We start from the raw sequence: 22,500 nt of genomic DNA, 5'->3' as shown, positions 1-22,500 counted from the left end.
ATTTTACTTTATTTAGATTTCTTGCTTTTTGAGTTGTATGCCTCATATTTTGGTTGATTTTTTAAATCTTTTTTATCTTTTATTTCATGAGCTATTATTATTATTATTATTATTATTATTATTATTATTATTATTATTATTATTATTATTATTATTATTATTATTATTATTATTATTATTATTATTATTATTATTATTATTATTGTTATTATTATTATTATTATTGTTATTGTTATTGTTATTGTTATTGTTATTGTTATTATTATTATTATTATTATTATTATTATTATTATTATTATTATTATTGTTATTATTATTATTATTGTATTTATTGATTGATTTATTTTTATTTTTATTGATTTATTATTATTATTTTTTTTTGTGTGTGTGTTTGTGTGTGTGCTGCTGCTGTTGCTGCTGCTGCTTCTGCTCTTGCTATTGCTGCCACTGTTGCTATTGCTACTGCTGCTACTACTGCTGCTGCTGCTGCTGCTGCTGCTGCTGCTGCTGCTGCTGCTGCTGCTGCTGCTCTTGCTGCTGCTGCTGCTACTACTGCTGCTGCTTTTGCTCTTGCTGCTGCTGCTGCTGCTATTGCTACTGCTGCTGCTGCTGCTGCTGCTGCTGCTGCTGCTGTTTCTTCTCCTTCTTCTTTATCCGCTGTTCCATTTTCTTTTATGTTTTTATGTGATAGAATCCACTTTAAGTACTGTTTTTGGATGTCTAGTAAGTGCAGTAGTAGGGATTGAATTTCATATATTATTTGTTTGTATTTTATTGGCTTATATATATATTTTTTGCATGTATGGATGTTAGTGACTTAAGGTTGCCTGTTTCTGTAGTGTGGTGTTTATGGTGTTTATACCTTGTTTTATTGCAAATAGTTTTGCTTCTATTGTTTGTGCTATTTTGTAGTTACCAAATTGTTGAAATATTTTTGTTTTGAATGTATATAGCTGCTGCTGTTAAGTTTTTTTGTTTTTTTTTTATCTGACTATATTTTTTGGTAATTTTGGTAAGTTGTGTTTTCTAGTAAGTGAAAATGTTGTATCATCTTTTGTGATATATTTTTGTTCCTATTGTCCATGAAGTTTGATTCTATATTTTGCAGAGTATCAGACAATGGAGAAATATGGGATATGTTGGGAAGTGTGTTCACTCCTAAGTTTATTTTCCATTTTTTACAAGTTCCAATTACTCTAAATAGTCTCTAAATGCCTCTTTTATTTAAGGTTAATTATTTTGTTGGTGTCTTGTCTTTTTTTTTATCAATTGGATACTTTCTAATTAATTTATTGTATTTGTCATTGGTATGTGGTTGCTTATGGCTTGTAGGGCTATTATTGGTGTTAATGTGAAGGATCCTGTTGCTATTTTTAGTGCACTGGTTTAGATTAGTTCTAGTTCTTTCAGTTGTGTTTGATTTGTTGCTCCATATATTGAAATGCTAAAGACTTTCAATAAAGTTACTTTATTTGTTTTTTTCTATTTTATGTTATTTTTTTTGTAATACTTATTCTATTCATTGTTTTCGTTTTTTCATATTCGATCATATTTTTCCAATTTTATTTTAGGGCATCAAAGATTACTCCAAAAATTGTATGATTATTTGTGTATTCTATTTCTTCATTTCCTAATTTTATTTTTGGGTCTTGTTCTTTTGTTTTGTTTATGAAATATATTGCTTTACTCATCACTGAATTTATTTTAAGGTTCCATTTATTTGACCATTCAGTATTATGTTTATTTTATATTCCAAATACAAGTTATTTATAAAAAATACGTTATTTAATGCCTCTAGTATGTTTTTATTTGATTTTGTGAGAGTTAATCATCTGCATGAATTATCTTATTTATTTCTTTTGGTAGTTTTATATCTGACATGACTATGTTGAGTAGCAGATTCTTGTGGGACTCCATTTAGTATTTTCCAAGTTTTTTTTTTTTTGCCAATTTTGACTAGGTATGTTCTATCTTTTAAAAACTTGTTAATCCATTTTGATATCATACTCCCTATTGCTATATTTTTGTTTTTGTTATAAATGTTTTGTGATGGAATCAAAAGTTTTCTCAGTATGTAAGCATACTACTTGTGTATATATTTTTTCTTATTGCTTGTCATTTTTTTATGTCGTGTATTTGTAATACATCTACTGTGCTTCTGCTTAGTCTGAAACCTATAAGATATATATATGCTTGTTTTGTTGGGTCTGGTTTGTGAATTGGGTTGATTATTACTTTTTTAGTGTAATATTCTTTTTCCCATTATCTATTGGTTTGATGATTTAATTTTTTTGATATTGCATATATTATGTTCTTATTTGCTTTTTGGAAAATTCATATGTGTATGCTTACCCACTTGTGTTTTAAAACATATGTTAATTTTTCTAAGGGTATCTTTGTTTGTCTTCTTTATTATAACTGTTCAGTATTTCTTTGTTTTTCCATTTTTGTTATCATTTTTGTTTGCTCATTGTTGTATTTTCATATTCATCCTTAAACAATTCAAATTTTTTTTAAAGCTGTATCATTGGAAAGTTCTTGTTATTAAAGGGTAATTGCTTGTTGTTGTTTTACTTTTTTCAATGAAATTCCTATTTTTATTGGAAGGAATTTTGAAATTTATGGAGGCACAAAAGTTGCTTTGATTCTCTTTTAATGACTTACTCTTTTTAGCTTCAGATTCCTTCATTTCTGAATTTCCAAATTCTTTCTAAGATCTTTGAAGGGATTTGACAGTTGCCATCATTTATGATTATTGGAAAGTGGACACTACCTAGCTTTGGGCCTGTTGTAATAGTTAAGTGACTTATTAAGGGTGAACCAATGGCCAGATATGTGGTGACTTCTCCATTTGTTTTGGATCTATTATTGTTACTTGTCCTTTTGGTGTCACTGATTAAATAGGTATAAGTTGAAGACACTAATGCGCGTAGATAGAGGGAAAAAGAATGGGATAGAACATAGTTTAAGCTGCAGCGGCCTCATTTACCACTGAATGACAAAAATATAACGCATGGTCGCTGCTCAAATTCTAAATCGATCAGCTTGTTTACCTTGCCAAGAAAAACACAACACAGACTTCTTAACTCATTACTGCGATACCCTAAATAGTACCAGTGTTACTACGTGCATGTCAAGACAATATTTGGCTAATTACCCATGCATGTTGTTACACATTTAAGCTCTTAAAGTCTTTTATTGATTTTATTATACTTAATTAAATTTTTTTAGATTGATTTATAGCCTTATTTAGAATCGTTGGCATCTTGCATTTCACACTTCGTTTCGCCAGCCGCCAGGTTCACACCTGGTGAGCCCGCTTGTTAGAGTAATTAAAGATGTTTATTACTATAAGTATACCTCGTATATGTCTATGATATACCTCATATTACCTAGACTAAGGTAAAGTTATATTTTGTTAAATTACCCGTATAAAAGTATATTTTCTTTTATGTGCCCCATCTTACGGCAAATTTTTATACTCTTGTAATGTAAACAACCCCATGTAGTGCCACATAAATTCCCCTGAATACATAGAGTTAAGCGCATCAACTTTGTGTTTTACTGATCCCCACAGAAAATCATATATGCATTGGCAAACCAAACTTGCCTATTACACGCAGGGAAGATGAGTTCTCCCACTACGCCAACAGGTTATGGACCCAGATTTAAGCAGTTTGATAGTGATGCAAACAAATATGATTTGTGGGTAGAGCACTTCCTCGGCACATTGGACATACTGGAACTACATCTCACGCTTGATAAGTATGCCTCAGAACGTCCAGAAGGTTTTAATCTGGATCGTGCCAAAAGGACAATCTACAGTCATTTAACTGGTTGTCTTGACAGAGCGTCACTTGGCATGATAAAACATGAAGCGAAAGGAGACAGCGTGAATGCATTACTATGAATGCATTACATAAGGGAATCAGACCAGAGGTTGTATGCTTTATTAATGTCATTCTTCACCAAAAGACAGGAGAATGGCAGTGCTATGGAGTATCTCTCATTCCTTTGAGTGGAGAATGGCAATGCTATGGACTATCTCTCATTCCTTTGAGGAGACAATAGCAGCACTCAGAGAAGCAGGTGAGAGCATTAGTGATCGTATCTTAGTGGTAACCACACTAAAAGGACTAACACAGATATACAAGTTTTGTTGATATAGCTAATCAATGCAACCCTCCATATGGGTTAAAGACAGCTATATTTACTTATGAAGATTCTCCCAAAGGAAATTCTGATACAGAGAGAGTAATGGTTGCCCAAGGTAATAATACAATTAAACAGATGAGACGTTTCAAGTGTGGTGAACCAGGCCATTTTGCATCTAAATGCTACAAAGGTGGTGAATATAAAACGGTAAACAACCTGAACAAACCTCAAAATTGTCAAAAAATGGTGTGAATTTAAGAATTCACAGTACTAGTGAATGTAGAACAAAGAACCCCAAGAGGAGTAATAACTCAGTAAATTCTGCTGATGATACAAGTGAGCCACAAAACTATGAATATTCTTTCCATGTAACACGCTCAAGGTTATGACCCGTTGAGGGGACCTCAGAGTCATATGACATTGGAAAAGAAAATGTATCAAGCTTAGAAGCAGATGAAAGTTTGATCATGATTGACAGTGGTTGTACTTCACATTTAGAAATAAATGAACCAAAATTTGTAAGATTTCAAGAGTCCTTTGATCCACAAAACCATTACATAGTGTTGGCAAATAGCCAAAGGCAACAAGGAAATGTGCAAGGAGTTGGTGATGTCATGGATTTTAGTCAAGATCGAAACAGCAGATCGAGAAGTGTTTTACTAAGAGATGCTCTATACATACCAAGATTTAAACAGGACAACATGTCAGTATGGAAAACCATTCAGAGTGGACACAGCATTACTTTTTCACCAAATGGTAGTACACTAACTACTAATGATGGCACAGTATTTGACATTGTTGAGATAAACAAATTGTTCTACTTATGTAGAGGTAAGCAACATACGAAAGTTCAACAAGGTCCATTTAGGGGAGGCTAAGCACCCCCTAGAGGAATGACATAAAATTCTAAGGCACTGTAATGTGTCTGATGTGCAAAAACTTGAAGCAACTGTTGATGGCATGCATATTTTGAGTAAAGATAAGTTCAACTGTATCACATGTGCTCTTGGTAAAATGACACAGTATAGAAATAGAGAGCCTGACAAAAAGGCTAAGCAGCCCTTAGATTTAGTCCACTGTTATGTAGTAGGACCTATTGATCCAGAAACTGAAAGGAGGTTTCAAGTACAGTATATCTTTCTTTGATGACTACTCATGAACTCTTAGAGTTTACCTCATAAAGAGTAAGAGTGATACAGTACAAGCCATAAAGATGTACATTGCAGAAACAGCACCATATGGCAGGATAAAAAGCCTGAGATGTGACCATGGAATGGAATTTACAAATAATGAATTCAGAACACTCCTTATAGAGAATAAGATTAAACATGAGTTTTCTGCACCCCACTCTCCACATCAAAATGGAACAGTTGAGAGGTCACACAAATTCATTTTTGATATGGCTCGATGTTTACTGATTGATGCCAAATTACCCAAAGATATGTGGAGCTATGCTGTGAAAACTGCTTGCTACATCAGGAATAGGTGCTATAACCCCAGAACTCAGAAAACTCCAGTAGAAATGCTCACTAGAAAGCAGCCAAACATCAGCAAAATGAATGTTTTTGGAGAAAGATGTTTTGCTATGAAGAGGAGAAAACTGAAACTTGATCCCAGGAGTAAGGAAGGGATATTTGTAGCCTATGATTACTTCAGCAAAAACCACTTCCAGCAAACCAAGATAAGCCACCAGGGAACATAAGTGAAGAAAGAAGATATCCAGCTCGAGAAAGACGGAAACCCTCACATCTAGATGACTACGTTACTGATGAACTAGACGACAGCATCTCCAGCGTGACACACAAAAGCTTCATTTATCATTACTACCGAGTGTCACACACACCAGTACCAGTCACCTACCAAGAAGCTATAACATCTCCAGAGGGACCTCAGTGGAAGAAAGCAATGGACGAGGAAATATCTTCACTTCAAGACAACGATACCTATGAACTTACTACACTGCCTGAGTCACGTACAGCAGTAGGTGGAAGATGGGTTTATCAAGTAAAGCCTGGACCAAACGGCAAAGAAAAATTTAAAGCAAGATATGTCGCTAAAGGATATTCACAGGTGAAGGACATCGACTACAGAGAAACTTTTGCACCAACAGCAAGAATGTCTACACTCCGTGCTTTATTAGATGTGGCAGTACAGAAGGACATGGTAATTCATCAAATGGATGTTAAAACAGCTTAACTTACATGCTGATATTGATCATGAAATATATGTGGAACAACCTGAAGGTTATAAAGAAAAAGATAGTGCAGGAAGTGTGTTGTATTGCAAGCTGAAAAAGTCACTTTATGTTCTGAAACAAAGTGGTAGAATGTGGAATAGTGTAATCCATAATTTCTTAATTTCAGAAGGATTCAAACAATCACAGAGTGATCATTGTCTATATTGTAAAGCATGTTATTTGTAGTGATATTATCGTGCTCTTATGGGTAGATGATTCAATTATTGCCAGCAGTAACATGTCCCTGATAAACAAATGTAAACAATCTCTCTGTCAAAATTTCTGAATGACTGATTTAGGTAAACTAAACTGGTATCTTGGAATGTCATTTGTTTCTGGTAAAGGTAACATTGAGGTAAACCAAACTAAATATGTAGAGAAGATTTTGGATAGGCTTAACATGTCAGATTGTTATGCAAGAAATATACCATGTGATCCAAGTATTGTTAACACCTCAACAGCAGAATCTGATGAATTGGCTAATGCTACTCTTTACAGAGAAATAGTTGGTAGTCTCATATATATTATGACAGGTACTAAACCAGATTTGTGCTATGTGGTTACTAAACTTTCACAGTATATGTCCAAGCCTACTAAAGCTCAGTTAAGTGCTGCTAAGCATGTGCTCAAATATTTGAAAGGTACAATGATGTATGGTCTTACATTCAAAAAGTCAAATGAATCAGTTCATCTTAAAGGATTTTGTGATTCAGACTGGGGATCATCTGAAGACAGAAAAAGCATATCAGGATATTGTTTTCAGTTAAATAAAGATGGACCACTTATATCATGGAAAAGTAAGAAACAACAGACAGTAGCACTTTCATCTTGTGAAGCAGAGTACATGGCTATTACCTATGCCATTCAGGAAGCAAAGTTCCTGAAGACAAATTGTGTCTGATCTATTAGGATTAAAGTTAAAGTCTGTAGACTTAGGAGTTGACAACCAAAGTGCTATTAATCGTGCCAAAATCCCAGTTAATCACCAAAGATCAGAACGCATTGATATTCGTTACCATCTCATTAGAGATGAAGTAGAGAAGGGTAATGCAAACTTATTTTATGTTCCTACACAACAGAATCCAGTTGATATTTTTACAAAGCCTGTAAGCCAGAATAAGTTGCAAGCTTTTAATTATATCAGGGGATAGATTCTCAGATAACATATCCATCTTTAATTAAGAGGGGGTGTTAGAGTAATTAAAGATGTTTATTACTATAAGTATACTTCATATATGTCTATGATATACCTTATATTACCTAGACTAAGGTAAAGTTATATTTTATAAAAGTATATTTTCTTTTATGTACACCATCTTACGGCAAATTTTTATACTCGTGTATTGTAAACAACCCCTTGTAGTGCCATGTAGATTCTCCTGAATATATAGAGTATTACTAAGCTTTCAGTTGTAATTTTTTTTTTGATATCGGGACTGTTAGGTGTGAAATTGTTTTTATTAATTTATTTGCTTTATTGTGTGTATTACAGGAGTTGCTATTTAGTACATGATCACATTCAAAAAAGAAACAATATGGAGAATTATTGAAATTGTTAAAAAAACTACTGCACTACTATGTCATCTCATGTTTTTGCAAGTTAGGATCCCTTAACCATATCTGTCACAAAGGGATGGATTATGAAGTGTGGAGGCTTTGCCATCTTTTGACTTAGTTGGTTTTGTATATATCAGCAAGTGATTGCGATCTAACCATTAGTTTCTGCCGATCATTTTTTGCATATTCATGTTATCTCTTCTGCATCGATAGTGTTCTTGATATCCACACAGTAATGTGCTTAACCCATATGTATATATGATTTGTTGCCGATGGTTTTGTTATATGAATTTTGTTTTCACATAAAGCATCTTTTGTTTATATCATATAAGTTGATATTTTATTAAAGTTTAATCCATATCCACAGTATATTGTCAGATATGTGAGTCTGTGTGATTTGTGTAATGATAATTAGGAGTCACCCGCTATCATTTTCATATTACACACTAATTTATTGGTAAGGGAGACATTTGCTGCAGAAAATAGGAAAATGTATATACATGTACTGTAGTATTATAATTATCTTGAAAATTTTATCTTTGTCTGTAAAAGTATAAGGTATCAATGGCTTCAAATAGCCTTTGAATTTTATAGGCTATTTAACTGAAAATGGCAAAAAAAAATAAAAATTAGTTTATATTTGCTGTAGAGTTTCCCCTTTGAACTCTTTCTTATGTCTGATGCTGGGCACGGGTTGGGTACCTTCTTCAGGATATTGCCAATGAGGATGTAGTATTAGGGTCATAACTTTTGGGGTGGGGTGGGATGGGATGGGAGTTGTCTCAACCCTTCAATAAAAAAAAAACACTACTTTATTGGATAAAACTCAAAAAATTCATGTAAGAAAAGGAAAATGTCAAAACAAAACTAGATACTTAGCAACTTTATAAAGTTTGTTTGTTTTTATTTTTAAAAAGATAAATAGCTCATAAATAGGGAAAATTTGGAACTTGTAATTGATTGACAGAGCAACATTTTTTACACCCCCTTTATGATATTATGAAGTAATATCCTTGTTTAGTTTAAAGTTTAAAATAATCAGAAGTCCAACCTTTGAATTTGGGACACAATAGTGATGTTATTGTTATTATTATTATTAAGTTTACATTAATATATTACACAAAATAGAATGTTTTTTCAACCTGGAAATAACATTGCCTTGCCTGTCTGTAAACCCTGAAATTCTCTGTGGGAATTTCCTTTGAGAGTTATATCTGTAATTTGAATATCCCACAACTAATTTTTGATCTTAAGCATGGAAATGTCAGAACTTCTTTTGTTACTAAGAAGATTAAATGTTATTGGCAGCTTGCTCAGTATTCTCTAAGAGTAGAGGATGTTATTATCAGTACATAATTAGGATGGTTTGAGTAGCCTAGTCTGTGTTTGTGCTGGATTAAGGTATGAGCCTAAAGGAGAATGATGGTTAGAGGTGTATTTAAATTTTATCCTGGTTGCTGCCATTGTACATATGTACTAGAGATCTAGATTAGATAATACAATATTAACTTTCCTTTAGAGATACCAACAGATGGCTCCAGAAGTGCTTGTAGTGCATCCATTCTCAGGAAAGAAAAAATAACAACTCAATGGAGGCTCTGGGGTACACTACTCTGATTCACCATCACTTTTTTATTCTAATCAGCTGACACTTGATACATGTGTTCCCTCCAATCCCTTGCTCTTTGTTCTTGTGGGGGGTGGGGGGTTAGGATAGATATAGTGTAGGTGTGTAGGGAATCACCCCTACCTCTGGCCTCAGCTCTTGCCTCAACTAATTTTGCAAGGTCTTTTCTTTTCCCCCATTCTTTTTCCATCTCTTCCTCATCCCCTTCTTCTAACCTTTTTCTAAGGTGTGAGAGCCATGCTGAAATGATGAAAGGCTGACTTTGTGTCAGTCATGAACGGCTTCTTTACTTTACTTCATTTGCTCCCCTTCTTAACCAGTTTTACTACCATTCCATCTTATAATGCTCTGTAACCTTTGACATGCAACTCCTTTTTACCCTTTTCGTCACAATACTGTACCATAATGCTGTATGACCTTTGATGTCTAGCACATTTATTTGTTTCAGCCATTAACCATTAACCATTTAATACTTGTGTTTATGTTTTATATTTTATAATGATTGTAATAATATAGAAATAGAAATAAAGATAATGATGAAATTATGATCATGGTAATGATAATGATTGTGATAATGATCATGATAACAGTAATCATCATCACCATCATCACATAGATACATATATATACACACAATTATTTAGTGTACACAACTTAAAGCAGGCTTAGTTACACATTTATTTTTTATGAAAATACATTCAAAACCAGTTAAATACATCTCTTGTATTGTGAAGATATTCATTCTCTTTCATAACTTTTCTACATTTGTCACAATGATTATTGTTCATTAGATAATTTTTACCTGAAATTTTAGTGTGAAGACTGGTATTGGTACAGTACGATGGAAAATAGATCTTTTGATTCAATAATTACAAGAAAGTGCTGACTAAATTATTGTTGAATTGGTAGTGTCAAATTTTGCTTTAAATTAATTTTGCTAATTAATTTTCATTTCAGATAGTGTGCTCCGAGGTATTGTTCGAAGAGCAAGTAACAAATCCTTGCCACTGTTTCCACATAATTTCCGGTATGGGTTTCATGAAGTTAAGATTGAAGAAAAACCTAGAATTCTTTCTCCAGTTAGTGGAACAGACAAACTACAAGATTACATAAGAAATGAAGTGCCTGAGATCAGCTGGCATAGCAGTTATGGGAGATCAGAAGGAAGCCCTAAACATGAGCCATGCAGTAGCAAGATGATTAAAAATCAAACAGATAAAGTAAAGTTTAGAAGTAGGAAAGGAGGAGACTGGTCTAAAAAGCATTTACACCATAAAGAAAGAAAAAAAGGTCAAAATAAGATATTTAAAGATGACATTATATATGGAATACACCCAGTTTACCTTGCTGTATGCACCCAACGCCGAAAGATTTACAAACTATATTACAGAAAAGGTATAGAAGCAAATAACAGTAAAATTAATGAAATTCTAGACCTGTGCCACCAAAGAAATGTTGAAATTATTGGATTAGAACCATCACAATTTGGAAAATACCTAAAGAGTGATAAAGTACATCAAGGCATTTATTGCAAAGCTAGTCGTCTTTTGATAGAGAAGCTTGAAGAAGAAGAGATCCAGGCCTCCAGTATGATAAATAGAACTGTTGAGGGTTTTGAATTAGGGGAAAGAAAAAGAACATCACTTTTATGGCTTTATCTTGACCAAATTCAGGATCCCATGAACTTTGGAGCTATCTTAAGATCAGCTTACTACTTTGGGGTTGATAGAATAATAACATCTAATGAACACAGGTAGGTTCTGTTTGTATTCAATATTTAGGGAAAAGTTTTAGCTTGCAATCTAAGTGAAATATCTGGTTGCCAGCATACATTTTCTTAGACAATTTTCTTTCTTTTCAGTTGTCAGATTACTGGGAATGTTAGTAAGGCGAGTGCTGGAGTGGCAGAATTGCTGACTGTTTATGAAGTGGAGGATGCTTCAAAATTTTTTGGTTTCCTTCGTAAATCAAACTGGAATCTGCTGTCAACAGCTGCTAGTTCTACCATGTCTATGCCCATCAAAGATTTTGAGGCAAAGGAAAATACTTTGTTAGTTATTGGTAAGTTCAGCTTTTATTTTGTTATTTACTGTTTTATTTTATCATCAAAACAAATCTTGTAAGAAAAAATGTGTTTATTTGACTTTTAGCTCTTAACAATAATTCAGTTAGTTTTTCTCTTAAAATATATGCAATGTGGGTGTGCTCTAGATAGTTCTTTAATGATTAGATATTATATACATATTTATATGACATCTGTAATAAAACGGATCTTATCCTTAGTGAAATTAAATTGGTAATAATTGCTTATATGTTGTAAGGTATTTTTTTTATATCTGTAAGGCCACAGCAATTTTTTTTTCTTGAATAGCAAGCAAGTCTGGTGATAATGAAATGTAAGTAGGAGGAAAAAAAAAAAAAAAAAAAAAAAATATCCTCTTTACCAAAATAAGACAAGTGTACCTCCTACTTTCCAAAGATCGTGCAGGTTCTCTGCGCATATTACAAAATATGCCAGTACTGATCAGAATCGACCACTGACCATGGATACGATAGATAATAGACATAACATGTCACATGAGAGGAAGGCATTTCTGCCAAGTATATTTTATTTTTGTGTTTGGGGATGGGAGAAATGATGCCATACACAGTGAATCATAGACAAATTGATTTGTATTTATTTTCTTGCTATTTCTTTCGTGGACGTCACAATTTCGGTGAGAAATGAAAAAATAAAAAAAATTTGGGATTTTTATTAAAAAGAAAGAAAGAAAAAAATTCTATAAATAAATGTTGGGGGGTCTGCTATTCAAGAAAAAAAATGCTGTGGCCTAAGGAAGTACTGACACACTAAATATTATAATGAAATTAAAAGATGTAAAGTATTTATCAAATTAAACACAGACATAGACTGAAAAAAAAACACATGCATGTATACTTGTTCAAATATGTTTACACACAGACACGCTCGCACACATACTCACACACGCACACATGCATGCACGTGCGTGCACACACATGTACATGCACAAGAACACGAACACAAATATGAACACGATCACGAACACACACACACACACACACACACACACACACACACACACACACACACACGGTTTAAATGTAAAATGAGTGTGCTGATTGGCCGACAGCTGCATCAGTGCTGCGGACCTCGGCATGCTTGCCTGTCGGCTGACTCATTGTAGAGGTAATTACGCCGAGCGAGGCTGTGCCGATGTTGAGTGCGGTAATTATGTGAAGCGAGGTAGCGCCGGTGCCAATGTGATTGTGGCAACCACCACAGTGCCTCCCCCCTATCGAGGAAGAAAGGACTTCTGAGCGAGGATCTTGCATAGGCGAGAATGGCGTCCGGATCTTGTGTAGATGGTGTCACCATGGTGAAAAGACAAACTTGGCCGTCCTGGTGGGGTGTAGGTTGGGTGATGAGAGCGACGGGTAGGTCTGCTGGCAGCAAATTGCCGGGTTCCCTGGCGGAAGTCCTCTAGCTGAGTGTCGCTCGGGCCGTTGTTGGGGAAGAATTCTCTGGGCACGACAAGGGGTTGGTCATGCTGGTGTTGCAGAGGGTGACTTTTATCCAGTAAAGGTTGGTAATGGCCAGGTGTACTGCCAGGAGCTCTCTGTTGGATGCCAGGGACTGTCGTCTGCCATGAGTTTTTTACTCCAGGGTGGCTCCTACCGCAACTCTGCAGGCGTCTGTGGTGAGGTAGAGCTGGGTGTTGAGGGTGGTCGTCTGCGTTGGTCGGTGCTGTTGCTGTGTTGCTTGGTGGCCACCTTCCATGTTGTTTTGGATGTCTTTTTGGTTTCCACCTATATCCGTTGAGACAATGGTAGGCCGCATTGCTGAACCGCTTGTGGTACGAGCAGATACCGTCAGCGGCAAGGAATCGGATGAAGGGCCTTCTGTTGTTGTTGGGCCCTTGGGCAGTTGCTACGTTGATTAGGATTGTGGCCGCATTGTTGTCGGTACCGGCCGACAGGAAAACGGGGGCTGCTGACTGAGGGCGGGCTTGCCGATGAGCTTCCATCAGTGAGTTGGCTCTGGTGAGGAGGATTTCGATGGCCATCTTGTTCGAGTCATGGAGTTTCTCCCTGATGTTGCCAGGGAGAGAGCGGAGCCAAATTTCATTTATAAGGCCCAATTCGTGGAACTTTCCTTCTGTGTCTTTGGAGGTGGCATATGGTGGTGATTTCCTGCCAGACTTGTTTAGGAGTCCGGTCTCCAAGCGGTGTGTTGGGGATGTTGAGGATCTGTTGTGCCCTCTCAGATGGAGAAAGAGAAAACTCCTTCAACAGCTCCTGCTTCAGCGTATCGTATTTGATGTCGTCTGGCTGTCTAACCATGGGCTATCCATTGGGAAACCTCGGGTAAAACGGCCACGACGTGGTCTGCTTTGGTGGTCACCTTAACTATATTCTTGAGCCTGAACTGGGTTTCGGCTCGCTAAAACCATGTGAGGGCTCCATTTGGTGAGAAGAGTGGAAGGCGGATGGAGACGGCATTCACTTCAGTGAAAAGGGTAGCTGCATCGGAGTTCATGTCGTTTTTGGGGTCACCAATGTGGAGAGGCCTGGTGCGAGGTAATTGAGAGAGCCCTAGGCCCTGAGCAGACAGGAGAATTAAACCCAAGTTGCAGAGAAGACTGTGAAGTGTGTATTTTTCGGCGGAAAATGCGGTATAAATGCAAAATGGGCAAAGTAACAATGCTGGGTTGTTTTGCGGCTGAGTGTACTGATTGGCTGATGGCTGCATCCTTATCTCTCACGTTGTGGCGAATCAGTGCCGCGGACCTCAGCATGCTTGCTTGTCTGCTGACTCATTATAGGGGTAATTACGCCAAGGGAGGCTGTGCCGATGTTGAGTGTGGTAATTATGCGGAGGGAGGTAGCACCGGTGCCGATGTGATAGTGGCGATGCCACACACTCACACTAACACTCACACTCACGCATACATGCACACACTCACAATCACTCACTCATTCAATCACTCACGTTAAAAGTAACATTCATGAAGTAGCAAAAGTAACTGATGTAATAAGGAAAGCTAAAGTCCTGGCCACCAATGAAGACTATAAGAAAATTATGATAAAAAAACATGACCAAAGATGACAGAGATATGCTGCAGAAAAAATAGGAAGAGGTTAAAAAACAAAATAGACAAAGGACTGAAGTAAAAAAAAAAAAAAAAAAAAAAAAAAAAAAAAACTTGTTCATTTCAAGGGTGAGAGGTCTTTAAGCAAAACAATTATACTATCAGAACAATAATGTAGAGACCTTGCAATTAAGAATATACTGAAAGATTATGTAGAAATAATCTATACGAATATAGATGGTTTATCTTTGAAGTACTAGAACTAAATACACTAATTGAAATTGATATGCCAAATGTAATATGCATCACTAAATCCAAACTAGACCTCTTCATAGATGATGTAACATTAAGACTGATAGACTAGGTAGGGTAAATGGAAACGAAGGGTATGTAGCCATATTAACAAGGAAAGGAATTAATTTAAAGGTAGGAGATCACCTTTACCCCTACGTAGGAGATCACCCCTACCTTGGGCCTCAGCCCTTGCCTCAACTAAATATGAATGGTCTTTTTCTTCTCCCCCTTTCCTTTTCGTTCTCTTCTTTATCCCCTTCTTCTGTCCATTTCCTAAGGTGTGAGAGCCATGCTTGAAAGAATGAAGTTCTGACTTTGTATCAGTCATGAACGGCCTCTGGGAGCCATGGGCATGGTATTCCTTTGGTTGATCACCTTGCCCATACCCCTTATAGGGACCCTGAGGGGAAGACCGTTTCTTTTCCCCATTTATATCAGGTTTATCATGGCCAGTAATGAAGATTCTTTATCTTTATTTGGGGCATTAAGGCTTGCCCCCTTATCTAAGTTAGATTTCATTGGTTTCCTGACCCCTGCCTCTCCTTTGACCATGGCTCCCACCACTGATACTAATACCCCTTGATATTTACTAACAACTCTATCCATTCCAGACCACCCAACCAAGTCATTACTCAATCTACAGAATGCATCCCTTCCTCTCTCCTAACATTCTCCACTCCATCTCCTACTGCACATTCTTCTTCATTGTCTATCTCCTTCCACCTTATTACTACTCTACATCCTTATTAGCCCCCCCCCCTCCCTTGTACTACTTCACAACACACCATCTTCCTCCTGCCCTTGTCCTTCTACTGCCTCCGCTTCTACAAACATTTTGAGTATTCTCTTTGGTCCAACCAAGTGGGATCAATTCTTTGTAATTCCTTCTACAGCCCCTAATTCTAACAATACCCTTCTCACCCAAGAATGTATAAAAAAACAAGTAGGCAAAGTTTCCTTTCACAATTGTTCTGATTGTTTGTGCCTTGTCACAGTTACATCTGAGTCCTAAGCTTGTGCACTATCTACTTTGACTGACCTCACTGGGAAACCTATTTCTGCTGAACCTCACCCCTCTCTTAATACTTGAACTAGAACTGTTTCTGTCTCTCTGACTGACTGTCCTATCTACGACAAGAACTGGTCACTCTGTGAAAGTGACGTACTTGCCTGCCTTGTTGATTATGATGCAGTAACAGTACAGTATTACACTATTCCTCCCAGAGGCCAGTTTATGTCCCATACCAATATTACCAAAATTAGGTTCCATAGACATGACCTGCCCCATGAAGTTTATATTGGTGGAGTATCCTGCCTTGACCGACCATATCGACCCCTTCCTCATCAGTATCAGAAATGTTGGTGTTTTGGCCACCCAGCCAAACACTCACTCCACAACCTGCTGCCCTCTATGTGCCCAACTTGGGCATGACTGTCAAGTTACTCTGCTCAGTCTCATATATATGCCATTTATCTCTCATGCTACATTTTATAGGAGCAGCCCTGCCTATAAGCTCCCGTCCTCTCAAGATGTCTAAGCATCTCCCCTAGTGTCTCTTCCTTCTGCCCTGAACCATCCAACCTCTACTCCCCCTGTCCACCTGCCAAATTCCTTTTCCAGTCTTAACCCCCCCAATCTCTTGCCTGTTGTTGTTGTGAGAGGGGCTTAGGAGACGGAGACTGAGACCCAATTGAGGGATCTCCTCTTCCTCTACTCAACTAATTTTGCATGGTTTTTTCTCCCTCCAACTTTCTGTTTCCATCCCTTCTCCAACCCCTTCTACTATCTACTTCCTAAGGTGTAAGAGCCATGCTGAAAGGATGAAAGGCTAACCTTGTGCCAGTTCTGAACGAACTGCGGGAACCATGGGCATGGTATTCCCCTGATTTAGTTGTCTAGCCCATACCCCTTAAGGAGCACTGGGGGATGGCTTCCCATGGCCAGTAATGATGATGTAATACCCTTATTAGGGGCATTATGAGGCTTGCCCCGTCATCAAATAGCCCCACCAATCTAGACTCCACTGGCTTCCCAACCCCAGGCTCTCCTTTGATCATGATTCCGAACACTGAAACTACTACCCACTCCTCAATGGCTACCAGTGCATTGTCCACCCAAGCCGAGACTCAATCTCCAGAAGACATTCCTACCCTCCCAACTTCCTCAAATTCATCAACTCTACCCCCATCCTCCCTTATTACTTCCTTACAGCCTTATTCTCCATGCCTCTGTAATACTCCTCTTCCACACGTCCCCGACCGTCCACCACCACCAACCCTATCAATATCTTCAATACTCTATTTAGCCCAGCTAAATGGGACCGATTTTTCGTGATCCCTTCTACAGCTCCTTACTCAGGCAACATTCTTCTCTTTCAACAATGTCTCCAAAAACAGGTAGGCAGAGTCCCTTTCTATACCAGACGCGATCGCTCCCGTCTTGTAACAGTCAAATCAGAATCTGAAGCTAAAGCATTATCAAATCTAACTGATCACTCTGGCAACCCCATTCCTGCAGAACCTCATCCAACTCTTAATATTTGTATAGGAACTGTCTCTTTCTCCCCAGCAAACTGCCCAGTCGTTACCAAAGATTGGTCAGACTGTGGAGAAGACTTACTCGGATGTCTCAAAGACCAAGACAAGAAATCAGTACATTGCTGCATCATTCCTCCTAGAGGTCATTGAAAGAAACCGATCAACATTGCCAAAATGACTTTCCGTACACATGACCTTCCCTTATATATCTACATTGGTGGATAATTCCCCCTGTTCGATCATACCAACCCCCTCCCCGTCAAAATTGTTGGTGCTTTGAATATCCTGCCAAACACTGCCGTTCCACAGACCGATGCCCATATGTGCCCAACCTGGTCATAACTGATCAAACTGCTTTGCACAAACATGTACATGTGTTAACTGCGGCGGCCCCCATAATGTTTTTTATAGAGGCTGTCCCACTTACAAGTTTGAATCTGAGGTAGCAACTTTCAGAGACAAAAATGGTCTCACTTTACGTGAAGCCAGACAGGAAGCACGTCAACAAGGTTTCTCTCATACTCCATCCTCTAGTAATATCGCTCCCTCTGCCCCCCACCTCCCTTCACCCCAAGATGTCCCTACTTCCACTTCTACATTCTACCTCCCTCATACCAATTCTTCTGCCACTCTAAACCCAGACACCCCAATCTCAACCACAGCTCCAATCTCAACTACAGCCCCAACAACATCCCTTTCCCTCCCCGCACTACCCACAGTAGACAGACTAAACATTCTACCCGTTCTTCTTCTACTGCACACTCACCTCCACCTACCTTTACCTTTAGTCCTCATCCCCCCCTCATAAGAAAAGCTTTGTCTCACAGAACTCTCCAACTAACTCAACTGCAGAAACTTTGGAAGATATTCAAAGCTATATGCAAAATTTCAAAACTCATGCTCCCTCCACACTCGGAGTGATTGCCAATATTCATACCACTCCTACTCATATTCTACCCTACACCCCTTTCTCCTACTCCCTCTCATCACAACTTAACCCCTTCAAATTCATCCATCACCAATATCAATCCTCCCAATACCCACCCTCCTGATATCCATCCCCCTCTTACTCATAACCCTCCTACACCCCTTCCTCCTAATCAATCCCAAGACAAAACATCCCCTTCAATTCCAACTATCTATCCTTCTGGTATCCATCCTCCTACCACTAATATTCTCCCCACACCACTTCTTCCTACTCCCTCCCAACACAACCCACCCCCTCAACTCCAACTACATGCACATTCTCCCTCCCTCCATCCCCTCAATCCTTTTCACTCCCTCCTGGATACACACGTGAATCACTCATGTCACACCCCCTAACTCCTCCCCCAGATTCCCCAACACGTACCATATGCGATATCACTCATAAGCTATAGCTCTCCTTCATTGTAATTTTCAGTTTCCGTTCTCATAGACTAGACCTTCGTCATATCCTTGCTTATAATCCATCCATTATCTGCCTCCAAGAGACTTTCCTTACACATCCTCCTGTTCCAATTTCCAATTACCATTTTATCTCTTCCTCACACTCCCTTTCTTTCTCGTCTATACTAATCTATCATAAATCATCATATGTCATACCTCCCTTACAAACCACTGTCCCATGCACAGTTATTTGCATCTTTCTTTGCTGTTGGATCACAGTGATTTCAGTCTACTTCTCCCCTTCCCATCCCATCAACTTTGCTGCCTTTGAAACTCAAATCTCCTAACTCCAGCCACCTTTCCTCGTAGTTGGTGATTTCAACTGCCGCCACATTCTGCGGAGTGACTCTATCACCACCTCCCAAAGCTGATCTTTAGAACGCTTTCTTTCCACAAATAACCTAATTATTCTTAATTCAGATCGCCCCACACACTTTGACATGTGCACACAATCCTTTTCATGCCTTGACCTCTCTTTATGTTCCCCTACTCTTCATTTAGATTTCCATTGGTCAGTTCGAGACCACTTCCCCTATAGTGACCACTTTCTAGTACTCCTTTCTCCTACTTTGTATGTACCACTTCCTAATCTCCCACTCTGGTGCTTTGATAGAGCTGACTGGCGTACTTTCACTTCACTCTCTACTTAATCTATCCCTCCACCCCCCTTCCCGCCCATTTCAGATATGCTACAATGTTTTACAACCACGATCCTAAGAGCTGTCTCTACAGCCATTCCTCAAACCTCAAGACCTTATACCTCTAAATGTCTTCCATTGTGGAATTCTGCACCACGATCCTAAGAGCTGCCTTTACAGCCATTCCTCGAACCTCATGACCTTATACCACTAAATGCGTTCCATGGTGGAATTCTGATTGCAACAAAGTGCTTTGCTTAAAATGAGCAGCCTGGAACAGCTGTCGCTACAAATGAAGCACCCCCTACCAACTATCAGCCCTTATCTCCATTAAAAGAGCATCTGCCCATCTTTGCTGTACAATCAGAAACAGTAAAACAATAGCTGGCAAAATTATGTTGCCTCAATTACATCTTTTACATCTATTTTAGCTGTTTGGCATTGTATCCATGAATTATCAGGCAATCATTCCCCCCAGCCTGTCCCCGTCCTCAATATTCGAGATTTCAGCCATGTGGCTCTCACCTCTCCCCACCCTTTTCTCCCATTAAAGCCATCAAGGAATGCACCATTCTTAAAACCCAATAAATCAGGTACCCTCCCTCATCGCTCTAACTAGCTGCTTGTGCAAGTTGCTAGAATGAATGGTTAACTTCCACTTAATGTGGTATCTTGAATCTCATAATCTCTCTCCTTCCCAGTTTGGTTTCTGCTGTGCCCGAAGTACAGCAGACCCCCTTGCCCATTTTGAGACATATATTACATCTGCATTTGTACACAATGAATCCATATTAGCTATATTCTTTGACCTAGAAAAAGTATATGAAAGCACATGGCGGTACCATATTCTCCAACAATTGTCCTCCCGAGGTTTACGTGGAAATATGGGTGTCTTCATAAAATCCTTCCTTTCCAAATGTACTTACCAGGTCAAAATTGCCTCTTCCACATCATCCTTTTCTCAATTCGAAGGCGTCCCATAAGGAAGTGTGCTTAGTACCACTTTATTCCTTCTTGCTGTAAATGACATTGTCTCAATCCTACCACCAGGAGTCCGGGCATCACTATATGTTGATGACTTAACCATCTACACCTCTGACACATCCATACCAGATCTCTGTCAATTCCTTCAGTCTACAATAACATCAGTATCTTCTTGGGCCACTAACCATGGCTTTCGCTTCTCTATCTCCAAGTCTCTCTCCATCCTTTTCTCTTGATCACATATAGACCTCCAACCCCCACTCTTCTTATATAACGCTCCACGCCAGAACCGTTCTTCTGGCAAATTCCTAGGCGTTATATTTGACTCCAAATTGTCCTGGTGAGACCATATCTTGTACATTAAAGTAAAAGCTCAACGCTGCCTTTTACAAACTCTTTCCCACATCTTCTGGAGCTCAGATTGCAAAACTCTCCTCCATCTTCATGTTACCTTGATCCTCTCCACTCTAGATTATGGATGCCATATTTACTCCTCTGCCTCAACCTCCTTACTCACCTTGATACAATCCACCACTGCTGTCTCTGCTTAGCTCTGGGTGCCCTCCACTCATCTCCAGTTGAGAGCCTGTATACCGAGTCTGGCATGCCATCGCTTTCTCAATGTCGAGCCCTTCTCTCTCTTTGATGTTATGCTCGATTCCACCAACATCCCCTTACCAAACTATCCCACAATCCCTCCTTCCTACCTTTACCTCTTCTCCACGTTTACTTACTTCTTTCTCCGTATGCATGGATACCCTCCTCTCCCATTCCCTCCTTCCCCACCTCAGACCTCTCCCATTTTCTGTCCATTCCATTCCTCCATGGCTTATACCTTACCCCCGTATTTGCTCCTCTGTTTTCCCTGACCCACCAAAATCAGATATGCCCTCTCTATCCTTCTCACTCATTTCCTTGACCATGTCTCCATTCATTCCTCCAGCATTCATGTTTACACTGACGGTTCCAAATCCACCTCAGGAGCTGGATTCGTAGTAACCTTCCCAAATCGCACTTTCAAATACACCCTCCCTCCTGAATCTAGTGTCCTTACTACAGAACTGTATGCACTCCTTTTTGCCTTAAGACGCATATACTCACTCCCTTCTTCCTCTTTCACTATTTTTACTGACTCCTGTAACTCATTAACCCTCATAAAGTCTATGCACTCGATCAATCTCCTTTTCTGTAAGATCCAGAACTGGTTATTCAGATTTTGTTGGGTGCCCAGCCATGTTGGAATCCCTGGCAATGAACAGGCAGATACTCTAGCACGCTATGCCGCTATGTCCACATCACCTCATCTGCGCTTCTCACATATTCCAGCTACGGATTATTACCCCCACTTTAAAACCTTGTGTATCCGATGGCAATCTTTCTGGTCAGTCCTCCACAATAATAGATTACTTACTGTAAAACCATCAATCTCCTCTTGGTCAGCTCCATTTTACAGGAACAGATGTTGGGAGATTGCCCTCGCACGCTTACGTATTGCCACACCCACCTAACACGCCTATGTAATGTAACGCTCTGACCCTATATAATGTCCATCTTTCAGTTCCACACATTCTTTTGTCCTGTCCATGCTTGAATACAGCACGCACCTCTGCTTTTCCACACCGACCTCCCAACATATCAGACATCCTTACAGAATCCCACAGCTTCTCCCTTGACAACCTGTTCTCCTTTCTCAGATACATAAATATCCTTCACTTGATCTAACTTCTTTACCTAAACCACTATAACCCTTTCCCTCATCAACCCCTTTACCCATCTTCAACCTTTCAGCATTACTGTAGATAGTTGATGCATAGCAACTATCACCTAACATCACCCTAGCTATAGCTCTATATTACCTTAGATGTCAAGCACATTTATTTCGCTTTTAACCATTAACCATTTCGAGTCTTAACACTTTCCCTGATACGTTCA

The 22,500-nt window shown here is 38.5% G+C and overlaps 1 protein-coding gene across 1 annotated transcript in view; it reads left to right on the top strand.

Annotated features, from left to right (window-relative positions):
- Positions 1-360: 360 nt before the first annotated feature.
- Positions 361-22,500, top strand: part of LOC113804382 (rRNA methyltransferase 1, mitochondrial-like) — a 35,752-nt gene continuing 13,612 nt past the window's right edge. Inside the window, exons 1-3 of the mRNA XM_070121529.1 lie at positions 361-723; positions 10,533-11,328; positions 11,437-11,636. Of these exons, the coding sequence (XP_069977630.1) occupies positions 675-723; positions 10,533-11,328; positions 11,437-11,636 (1,045 nt within the window). The 5' untranslated portion in view covers positions 361-674. The remainder of the gene's footprint in view (positions 724-10,532; positions 11,329-11,436; positions 11,637-22,500) is intronic.

This window comes from Penaeus vannamei, chromosome 1, assembly GCF_042767895.1.
Source record: "Penaeus vannamei isolate JL-2024 chromosome 1, ASM4276789v1, whole genome shotgun sequence".
In the NCBI taxonomy this organism is placed as follows: Eukaryota; Metazoa; Arthropoda; class Malacostraca; order Decapoda; family Penaeidae; genus Penaeus; species Penaeus vannamei.
The sequence above is the reverse complement of the archived record's forward strand: the minus strand, read 5'-3'. Positions and strand labels throughout refer to the sequence as shown.